The sequence below is a fragment of the Cinclus cinclus genome, chromosome 16, assembly GCF_963662255.1.
Source record: "Cinclus cinclus chromosome 16, bCinCin1.1, whole genome shotgun sequence".
NCBI classification, from domain to species: Eukaryota; Metazoa; Chordata; class Aves; order Passeriformes; family Cinclidae; genus Cinclus; species Cinclus cinclus.
The window spans coordinates 3,781,139-3,793,160 of NC_085061.1; the positions used below are offsets into that span (position 1 = coordinate 3,781,139).

The 12,022-nt window shown below is 39.9% G+C and overlaps 1 protein-coding gene across 1 annotated transcript in view; it reads right to left on the reverse strand.

Moving 5' to 3' along the window:
- SDK1 (sidekick cell adhesion molecule 1) overlaps nt 1-12,022 on the reverse strand; it is a 384,821-nt gene that overhangs the window by 101,353 nt on the left and 271,446 nt on the right. Inside the window, exons 17-18 of the mRNA XM_062503303.1 lie at nt 10,041-10,222; nt 2,446-2,561 (exon numbers count right to left, since the gene is read on the reverse strand). Of these exons, the coding sequence (XP_062359287.1) occupies nt 2,446-2,561; nt 10,041-10,222 (298 nt within the window). The remainder of the gene's footprint in view (nt 1-2,445; nt 2,562-10,040; nt 10,223-12,022) is intronic.

Here is a 12,022-nt window from a genome sequence, read left to right on the forward strand (position 1 = left end):
AGAATGGTTGTAAAGATGATTACTACAATTTTCAACACCTGAGTCCCAAAAGCTAGACTCCTGAAGACATTTTCATGCATTTAAAATAGGGTGCTTGTCAGAGGAGCTCAGTCTTCCAGGTTTCATTCATCTCAGTGGATGTTCTGGGCGATCAATATCTCTGAGAGTGCAATACCTCATGTGTAGGTACCTAAATGAGGACTTAAAAAATTCATTTTTTGGCAAATTACTTTGAAATTCTGAAACAATTTTTGAAATCGCTTTAAAGGCTTGAAAGTGTTTATGAAATTTTTATTTTGTCCAAAAATCCTTATAATGCAGCGTACAGGAGAATGTTAATACTCCAGGTCTGCCTCAGTACCTGTGTAAATTGTGCTACTTGTATTGATTTCAGGCCCATAAACATGAATAGATACCTGAAATTAATAAGCCATATTTGACACATTTAGCCAATGTGTAGAGTCTCTGATAACCAGAAAGCACAGTTAGGGGACTATCAGGAGTAATTTTAGGAATATTTCATATTTGAGAAGGTGAGCTTTACAACTTATTGAAATGCAAATAAATTTCAAAGAAAAGATATAAATGTATAATGGCTGAAGAGGACAGTTAGTTTTATTTTCTTTTCTAAATCACCTCTGTGGATTACAATTATTAAAATTTATAACTTTAGAGGACTGAACTCTTGAGTCCATTTCACCGCATGTGCGTGAGGAAACACGAGCATGCAATGAAAACAGAGGTGAACAATTCTGTCAGTTAAAAGAAAAAATGGGTTTCATCCTTAAAAAAGGCAAAGGCCTGGCTTTGACTACTAGAAATTCATAAATCATACACAAAGCTACTCTGTAGAAATAAGTGACAGAAATGATCTCACACAGTCTTTGTACTGCAATTCCCAACCCCGGGGAGAAACAGGATGGTAAAGCTGTGGCAATCTACTGCAATCAAAGAAATACAAATTTTGATAATTTCAGAACTTTTCATTGGCCACTGACAGATACAAATGACAATTTTAGTTCTTTTGTAGCACTGCTGAAGAAATGGAAACACAAATTAGAGGTAGCTGTGCAATGAGATGAGGGATCATTAGACTAAAACTCTGACTACAACAGAGAATGAAAATCTGAAATAAGACTTTTGCAAACATGGGCTCACTGTGCTTGGACCTGCACCAGAAAATTACAGTGCACTGCAGTCCACTGAACCCCGAAAGTGCTTTTATTCTGAAGTCTGAACAGAAGCCAAGTGCTATTTCTGTGCTGGAGTTTCAGGGTATTGTGCTTCAGCCCTGTCAGTCACTGAGCCTTGAGAGCTGACTCTATCCCTGCCAGAAGCAGACACAAACATCTCCATGTATTAATTTACTTCTTCAGCAGTGAGATTCTCAAACCACCGCTGGTCTTCATGAGAAATCTATTGATTTGGGCAGAAATACCAAAATTCCCATACATATCTCAGCCCTCTCAGTTTCTCTGTTACTCTGAGACATTCCTAGAGAAGGATCAAGTCTTCTGAAACATCTCAAATCTGTGTACAATCCCTTAATTCACAACTTGTCTTTTGAACTACAACATCCTCCTCAAATCACTCCACATCCCTTCACACAAATCTTGTTCCTCCCTGCTCATAAACCATACCTGTCTTCCCTTTTCCTCCTCTGAGATTCCTGCAAGATTTCTCGTTGTTCTCCCTATGGAAGTTTTTAAATCCTTCATTTATGATGCTCTGACTGCTGAATCACTGATGGAGGTTCTATTAAGTGAGAACAAACCACCCTACTCAGTTCCTCAGCAAACACTCCACTGGTCAGAGGCTCTGTTAAGCACTCTCTGCTCTGTGCACTCTTAACAGATACTGCCTGATTAATAAATTCTACATTCCCATATCTCCCAGATCACCTCCCAGATCATCATCTCACATTTCCCAGTGGGAAAGTCAAGGCAAATACTTAGTGTGATGCCTTGGATCCCAGTGAAATGAATGGTGATTCTGCATTAGCATGAACAGAAACTTCAAGGTTGGTTTTCAGTGCCACAATGACATGTCTCCTGAGGTGACTTTCCAAACTGACATGGAATTGCTTTCTGGCTTTGGAAACTCTCCAGGGAAAGGACAAAGGTATAAGGACTTCCAGGTTATGACACATTCCCTTTTCAGGACTTACATAAATTGCAAATACTAGAATCATAGAATGATTTGGGTTGGAAAGGACTTTGAAGATCATTCAGTTCCACCCTCTACCATGGGCAGGGACACCTTTCACTATCCCAGGCTGCTCCAAGCCCTGTAAGGAGCAACATCTGCTCACTTCTCTCTTTCTTTTACCCGTGCAAGATACCCCTGAAAGCACAGAGTCACTTTGGAGATTCAGAGATCATAAGGTTGAAATTCAGGTTTATACCAGGACTGTTAATGCAGACATTGTCTGAAACCTGTACTCACCTTGTACCCTTGGTTAATGCCATTGATGAACTGCTGGGGTGGGGGGTTCCAGAGGAACTGGATGGTTGTGGAATTCACAGCTTCAACCTGCACGTTCTGAGGTGGAGCTGTGGGCACTGCAGAGAGGGGACAAAACAAAACAGAGCAGAGAGGGAATGAGCAGAAAAAAGAGAAAAATGAGCACAGAACCCACTGAGTGTCACTGGCAAGTCACAGAGTAATAAGAACCTTGAGAGAGGGATGTACTTCCCACAAAACAGCAGCGGTTTGGAAAGCTGAGTAATTGGGTTAATTTCTCATCCTGTATTGGAGATTCCTTCAAGGGGAGGAGAAGAAATGGTTTCTGCAGCTTATTATCCTGCAGAGGAGTTTCTCAGAAAGACTTGAGGCAGGAGCCATGTAAGGATAGGTGAGCACAGCTCTTTCAGTCATCCATGAGTGCACAGAGAATGAAGAGTTTCTGAGAGAAATTTCTTGAGTTCTTTAATGCTGCTCAATTCCCCAGATCAGACAAGAAAGCACGCAGTTTGCACAATTAAGGTTCTAATTGTGAATTATAATCTGGCAACAGCATCTGTTTATTATTTACTGCTGCTTAAAGAATTAGGACCAGTCGTATCAAATGCAGCAAAGATTTTTCTTGGGAATTGGGAGTTGTTCTCATTTTATCTTGATATGATATGCATTCATGTATATTGAATTGATTATATATATCCTGAGCCAATACATCCTCTAATCTACTAAAAGTTGCATAAACATTTCATGCCAAAGATTTAATTAGACAGATGTTTTCTCAATACAAAAGAAAGCATGGAACATAAAGGCATGCTGCCTTCAAACAACCAAAACCAGCACTTGTCTCATTCCAAGCAATTTCTTCAACTTAACTGCTTTAAGATGTCATTTCTACAGTTCTCAGAGGAAAGCATATTAATAGATAGGCCTATTTTTCTGAAATTATCAAGCTTATAGCAATTTTAAGAAGAAAACTGCTATCTGAGTACAAAAAAATGGACTAAGACACTTTAAATCCTATAAAATAAACTTAATAATGCTTAAAAAATACCACTATTGACAACCATATGCATTTGTATTCTATGAAATAGGAACTATCCACAAGTGGTTTTGAAGCCTGGAAGGCTTTGTTCCTTCTGCTTCCAAGGGAAAGTTCCTACTGAAGCCAAAGGATCTGTGCTTCTAAGGAGCATCCACGATTCCCACTGAGAAATGCAGGTTTCCTCCACACTTTTCAAAAACAAGGCAGAAACTTTTACAGTTGCAAACTACTTTTCGGAAGATGAGTCTTTGTGTGGAGAAGAAATGAAGAAAAGAAGTTCAAAAATGCAAAACTGCCCCCTTTTCTCACCAAAAGCTACTCTTCAGAAGAGACATAAAGGGGCATTATTCTTAACTTGTGTAGACACTACAGCAAGACAGAACAGTGCACACTTATCAGAGATGTGCACAGCCCAAAAATATCAACACAGAAAAATGGAGAAATCCTCAAGGATATCAGGTTTGAAATTGTAAGAATACCTGCTCCCATGCCCTCTGTCACTAAAATTCCCTGAAGATTCTGCCACGGCTCCCAACTTCACTCTGCACACTTTTTTCAACCTCAGTAGCTGCATATTAGTCAGAACTTTCTTGCCCTAATTTAAAACTTGATGTCACAATTTATGAACTATGCATAATTATTGAGTTCTGGAAGTAGAGTTTATCTGATAGTACTCTAAATTTTCATTAGAATCTGGGCCCTACTTCCTGCCATGTATCATAATTCCCTGTGTGCTTTTGGAAGGTTATACTATTATCTGAATGACCTGTAGACATCATAAAGTTTTTGTAGTTAAGAGATTCACCAAATCATCCTGAGATACAGTCATAAATATTAAAGTCACTCTACAGTCATAATGAGCTGCTTTGGCTACAGTCCCCCACTAAATGCATTTTTTCTTGTTCATGTTCTTGATGAAACTGTTTATTATGAGAGCCACAAGATTTATCTGAATCTGCTTTTGTGTGCAATACCTTGTATAGTTAATGGTTAACATGCATAAATTTTTTTTACAATTCTTACTTTCCTGAGTATTTGCATATTCAGGCATTGTAACTGCCAGAGATTTGTTATTGCAGAAGAAAATTGTGTTACAGGTCTTCATGTTATTTTGTTATCAGAAATTCACCAGGATATCACTGATAGATTAATCTCCTCCTGTCAGGAAGGCTAAATCAGCTGAGCACCACCAAGCTCCAAGTTTTCATTTGTAGTCCTCAAAGTCCTCGAAAAGGCTCAGGCAAACACTTGAGGATAGGCTTACTTCAGTTTTAGGAATGTGGATAACCAAATGCATTCGTTATTTCCTTTAAAAAGGGAAATATTTTTTTGTTCATTAGGAGATAATTTTCTGGAACAAAAATATATGGTCATTGCAGAGAAAATATCTGCTGTATAAATACTAAAAATAGAAAAAAATATGAACAGAAAACATAAAACCTTCAGAATGTTGGAAATTATGATTTATATCACAATTCCTCCTTGTCTATCTTTATTGAAAAATCAACATCTGCATCTCGATTAATGTATTTAAAAGATGGAAACATGGTCCATCTGATATGCATAAACTTAATTATACTGCAGAAGACATAATGTAATACATTTTTATATTTTTAATCAGTAAAATATTGGCATTATAATCTCAAATTTACTTCAAAGTGCCAGTATAAAATTCTCCTTTTATGTCCTGATATTAAAGACTTCCTTGGGTATCTGAGCAGTTCTGCATTTTAAAAAGAAAAGAAGTTTGAGGCAAGCTAAATCAGAATTGACCTTCTGATCACTTCAAAACTCAAATACTTTTCCAAGATCATGGAGAGTAACTTCCAGAAGCTGTGGCTGTCTGCACCAAGGATTTTCTAATTTAGTGGTGGATATCTGTCCTCTTCCTACAAATTTGTTGTCAGGCTGTACAGAAGCTGCCTATGTCAAACAGGTGTTCAAGAGTAATCCCCAAGTATTTACACTTCCAGCTTTTAAACCTGTACTTCATCATGTCTGCAAGTATTCCAAAGCCATCTCACAGTGGAGCTCCATCTGGGAGTCATCTCGGAGCTGCAGATCAAATTGGTCAGACACAACCAACTGTTACTTTCTTCCTGATAAAGTTCATGTGGTTGGAAATCTACGGAGAGCTCAGCCCCCGGGACTGCGGGTTAATGTACAGCATTCCAAGCAGAAAAGGTCATGGAAGCACTCTAGATAAAAACCATTAAAGGGGTTTCACTGACAAGATAATTGAGAGGAGACAAGGCACCGAGGTTAAGCAAGTGTACATGGAATTATTCTGTCTCTGGCCGTGTGCAAACAGCATGTAAATCCCACAGAGTTTCTGACCCCCACACTCCTGCTCCTAAAGGTAGATCTACAAGACAGGCTTGCAAAAAAGGCTCCTCTGGAGCTCCTGACCTTCGAGAGGTGGCAGCTTCTGTCTCAGGCAGGCCTGTGGAACTGCAGGTTTTCCTATAGGTGAGGACTTGGCTGTTCCTTTAATGCACCAGCTTATGGTGCTGAGCTGCACATCCCATGGGAGCAGTGGGGATGTGGAGTTTGTAATTCCTCCTGGGAAACCCCTTCCCTCTGCTCCCTGCTGGCATTCTGGGCTGTGTCTCTGTGACTCTACACATCTGAAAATCTGAACTCTGAAATTCAGCAGTGTGAGATTTAGCACTAACTGGTTAGTTGGGCTTCGTGGGGCTGGGAAATGCCTCCTTCCTTTCCTGCATGTCTCTCACACAGACAGGATTTTATTTCTTTATTAAGAGCTAGGGGGCAGGGGTGTCTCTGAGACAACTGCTAATTTCACCACCTTGCAAAATCCTTTTAAAATAAAATGAAAGCAGTAGATGGCAAATGACATCTAAGCAAGTCAAATCCCTCCCAGCCACTAAAACTCCAACCTGCTTCTGCACAGGAGCAGCTGGGCCAAAAACAGCCATGAGTGCTCCAAGGGTATTAGGAGGCTCCCCAAAGAAAGTGAACAAAGATCTTTGAGATATTTTTGCCAAGAAAGCCCAAGGGAAAACTAAGGAAAATATCTTTTCTCTAAGATAAAGTGAATGGGTGCAGAGGACACTCCACACTCAGAGAATCCTTTTTCAAGATTATTTCCTACATAAAGCAGGAAGCTTTCAGTTAACTGGGTTTCCTCTGGCTCTTCTACCTCAGTCACATACATTTCTCTGATTCATCTCAGTGCCTGAGGAAGAAGATGCTTTGGACCTGGCTGAAGAGACTCCTCTTGCTTTTATCCTTTTCACACCATCAAGACTCACCAGTCTGGTGACTTTTATTAAGGAAGGGCTTTTGCTCAGACCTTCTTGGCCTGGCAAGGTGTCCACGCATGGCAAAGAAGGGAAAACAAAATATTCAAGTACATGCTGATGTCTGTGAACTTTGGGATATAAGACTGGCTTTTGAGATATGCATCAAAAGAAAGACATGACACTAAAAGCAGAATTGTCAATCGAGAGGTTAATGGAAGCAATGTCTCTACTTGTAAACCTTGCCCTGCCTAAACCTAAGGCATGGTGGGAGTTTTTTAAAGGGAGAGAAGTTCACAGATATTCACAGTGGTGAGATAAAAGAGGCAGACCCAAAGTTAAGGGGTGGAAGCTGCTACTTAATCATATCAACCTGCAGAAAAAGGCAAACATGCCCAATAATACAGAGCAGAGACAATACTGCCACCACAGAAAGATGTTTATACCTTCACATAGCTATCCTTACATGAAGAGTAAGAACACATGAAAAGGTATTGGGAAACTTCACGTTTTCATATGGCAATGAGAAGTCCTGCAGGACACTGCTTAAATAAGTAAAACTGCCCTATGCAGAGGGCTGGCACAAATCCCTGTGAAAAGTAACATCAAAGCAAGGAACAGCTGGAGAAACTCTGATGATGAAAGATCTATATATACAGAGCATCAAAGGATTAGGCTGAATATCACTCTGAAAAGACTTTCAAGATTTTAGAGACAGTCAACCTGTCTGACCCTCGTGCTGGGATGTTCAGTGCTCTGCCAGTAAGTCTTTCTGACATTTTATCTCACTGACACTATGCACCAGCTTCCTCCATGTTCAGATCCCTCAGCACCTCGAGAGCTTGGCTGCATTCTGGAAGTTGGTGATTTTTGAGGAGCTTGGAGCAGCTGATTAGTTTTCAGTGGCTAAAGCAATGCCAGAGGACTAATAAGGGATTAATAGACTAGCTCCTGGTATAAATCCACAGCTTATACAGCCAGTCAATACCCCCTATGACAAAGGTGCCAATATGCTGATGTGCTCCTGCCAATGGGTTGATCTGCTCCCAGGGTTCATTTCCTCCCAGGTCTGGCTGCACAGCACACTTGATTAGTACGAGGTATTTTTCATCTGCAGACAGACAGGTTCTTGCCAGCACAGCTCACATCAGTTAATGCATGTCACAGAAGAGGCAGTGGTGGTGTGGTAGTAGGAGAGGGGGATGGATGGGAGTGTGTGTCTTTGACATTCATCTCTGCTCATATTAAAATCAGAATATGATTTACAAGGCATTTTTACACATGGCTTTTTCTTACTCCTGCTGGTTTGTTTTAGGAAAAAACAATCTGGAGCTAGAAAACCAGTCACAAGATTTTTCCTGTCTTTTCTCAACTACAAAAAACATAAAGGAGCAGAAATTTGGACAGTAGCTCAATTACATATAGAGACTGGATATTAATCCAATTTCAAATTTTATTTATACCAACCAGTCTCCCTTTTCAGCTCTAAATGTAAAAAGGCTTCAAACTCTTTTAAAAAACAGGATATATGCCTTTGTTGAACCCAGCAAGGTTCATTGGGAGGTGGCAGCATCCATGAAGTAGTTATTAACAGCTATTAGCAAATACAAATATGAAATAAATCAGAAATATCCAGTTTTTCTTCTATGTCTACTCAGCATTGAGGAATTACATGAAGCCAAAGAGGCTATTGCAGGTTGGCCTGCTGTCTGAACACTCTTGCTGATTAACATGAATGGAGGACTGACTACACCTAATTTATAACAGAGGATTTATACCCTTATAAATGACAACAGACAGCCAATCAATAAAGGATGATAATAACTGCACATAATATCAAGGGAAATTAGAGTCAATTACAGGGTTTAAGAAAAAAAGAGTGTGAAGTCCAAACCTGGGCCTTAATAGATGGAAGGTTAAGGTGCTATGATAGCTTAAAATGCGCAAATAAACAAGGTAATGAATTACAAGCATAATCACAAAAGGGATTCAAATTCTGTGGGCAAACCAATGCTCTGCAGAGCTCGGGTCTTTAGTGGGATAGAAAACATTAATCCTGGATGCAAGGAGAAGACTTCAAGAAAAACATTTCAAGGTCTGCTATAAATACTTCCAGAATGAGGTTGAGTGTGCCTAGGCTCCTCTAAACTATGAGACTTGACATGCCCTAAGACAAAATAGAGATAGTTCTTTCTCTAATTGTTGTGGTTAATTAGTGTTGCATATGAATAATCTTTTCTTAAAGATCTCCCTACACCTCAAACTGTATCTAATCATGTTATAAGGTACTCCTAGTAACAATTAACAAACAACTACATTTTCTTCACTGATGGAAAATTAACTGATGCACTGTAAATCTCCAAGTTTTTAAAACAGTGTAATTGTTTTATGACCAATGAAGTAGAGCCTATGTACTGTCCAGTGCTCAGCATCCAGCACAACCCTGCAATTATGGGAATATATGGAAGCCTTAAGGACCTGGCACTTAATTATCCTACAGATTTTTATACCAATCTAGAGGTGTAAACATGCCTTACACTGGTTGTAAAAAGTAATTACATATCCTTTTGTTGGTGTAATTTATACTCTTCTTAAAGCACTTAGAAAAGTGTGGAGGAGCTGTAGCATAAAAATCAGGGCTTTAAAGATCATTTTATCTTCCCCTTTGCAAGTATCTGCACCATTCCTGAAATGCTTCAGAACCCTTTCTCCACAGGTTGTATTTCTCTCCCTACACTTTCCTTACAGTTTATTCCATATTTCTAAAACAAGGTATTTTGTGACTATCACAACTAATGCAGCTGGTTCACTCTGTCTCCCTATATTGCATATGCAGCATCTTGCATGCCTTGGCCATGACAAAACCAATTCCCTGCCATATTTTCTCTAACTCTCATGGCAGGGTAACCTCAGCCCCTGCCTGTCACAGGTCCCATAAATCCATTCCCCAGGACCCCAGCTCTCATCAGCATTTCTATTTATTACTTCTGCTGCAGCTGACTCCGGCCTGCAAGTGTGGCAAGACGTCATCACGAGGGTCACCAAAACAGATAATTTTTGACTTCACTCCCAGCTTTTCCTACAACAGAGATAGAACAGAGACTCAGCTCTGCTCAGGCATTTGAAATTTGCAGGTGCTTCCTGCTCCAAGCTGTCTATCAAATTTGACTGAAGTGACCATTGGACTTCCCAGGTTCTAAGGTGGGACTGCCAGGCAGCACATCCCCTAAGGAAGCTGCGGGATGCTAAAGGAGATCCTGGTGGGATTTGCTCACCTCCCTGCAGTGTGTACTCTGTCACGGGCCTGCTGAAGGCTCCCAGCCCAGCTCCATTGTAAGATGCCACCTGGATTTCATACTGGGTCCAAATGATCAGGTCTTTCACCAAGCAGTAGTTGATTTCTGCACTGGTGATGTTCTTGTACTGGTACTCTCCTGGGAGGCCGGCCAGGCGATACCTGCCAAATGTGGAGAGGAATTAGCTGGTTAATTAGATGCTATCAATTAGAGGAAATATCCTGACTGGTAAAAGAGCTCCCTTTGTGAAGAGGCAATATACAAAGTTTTACAGCAGAATTTTACCATGAATAATGAAAAATAATCAGGACGAACATGGCAACTCCTGATAAGACCATCTTGTGTTTGACTTCTATAGTATTTATAATCTGATCTCACTTAGATTACAGGCTCACGGCGAAACAAAACGGGTATTTTATCCTGTTTTATGGTTGCAGAAAAATTACAGCTTTTTAAATGTGGCTTGTCTAGTAAAAGCTGTGATTTAGTACAAAAAATAGCCCAGATGTGATTTTTATCAGAGTGCTGCTGTAAATCAGACTGAAGAATGGGTTTTTTTCCTTCACTTCTGAAATCTGAAAAGGAAGAGCTCAGAGGGCTCTGACCTCCTAGAATCTCAGCCACTGGCACCTCTGGCTTTCACCAGAATTTACTTGACAGAATATTTAAAATAAGGATTGAATACAGCTGAGACTGAAGGGCTGGGTAAGCACAGGAATTCCAGAAGGACTGTGTCAAACACAGCTAGGTGATAAATATCCTGAAACACTTTCTGCTGAGACATGGGAAGTTCAAACACCAAATATACTTTCCCATGTAAAAATTGTATTCCAGAAAACAGAGCCCCTTTGATGTGTCTCTTCAGGCCAACAAACTACAGAGAAGAACTAAATTATTGAAAGGAAACAAACCTCACAAATCTGTGAAAGTGAGTAATACTGTTTGTTTTCCTTCCTTTCGGAAAGAGGTACAGTGGATGCTCACAATATGCTAATTCTCAAAAAACCAAAACAAAACAGAGGCCAAATAAGGGACACAAGGTATTACTATTCCACGAAAAAGACAAATATGGAAACATCTGTATTTTTATTCACCACACAACTTTTATACACTTTTACCCATCCTTTGCTTCACTGCAGTCACCAAAAGTTTATTAACACAGAACAATTTCATTGACATCTTACAGGGACATTTTAAATTCATCTAACTTAAACTGGTGCAATGTTTATGACTAGACAACTTCATGTGTTTCCGCCAGTAATTTTTCTTCTAAAATCTTCCTATAAAGAGATCAGTTCTTAATCACTGATATATATCTATTTTCTGCTGCTCACCTGACCATCCTTTAGCTCACTTAATATCTGTAATGTTACACAAATGTGATTCCATTTACGAAATATAAATGGAAATAAAGAAATACCAGCCCTCAGCTGAGTTTACTGAATGTCTTGCTCCCTATTTCTCTCCCTCACCTCCTGTGCAGGGTGTGTGCTCCTTGGCCAGCCAGTTGTTAGTGCAGCAATGCTGTGTCTCCTGCCCAGCAGACAAGGTGTAAAGGCTCTTGTGATTTAATCTGTTATGCTGTTAGCATGGCAGACCCCTAAATGCAATAGTGGCAGTGAGAAAAAGGGCAAAGGAAGGAGGCCAGTTCAGAAATGTCATGTCTTCATGATTTTTCTCACCATGGACTTTGATGGATACTCCACATGACTTGTGCAGTGCACCTTCACTTTTAAAGATCAGGTGTTCCATCAATTTAGCATCTTGCATGTCTTGAGCTTTGGGTCTCTGGGATGGCTGGTGCTTTTCATTCTGCTATGCCCTGATCCTGCACAAATCAGTGCAGGAACACTGTTCTTCAGTGTATATTGCTGTGACCACACCATTCAACGTGGAAAACCAGCCTGGTTTATTACCTGGGACAGTTGCGCTTTTATGCGATAATCTTAAATTCCTGTTGA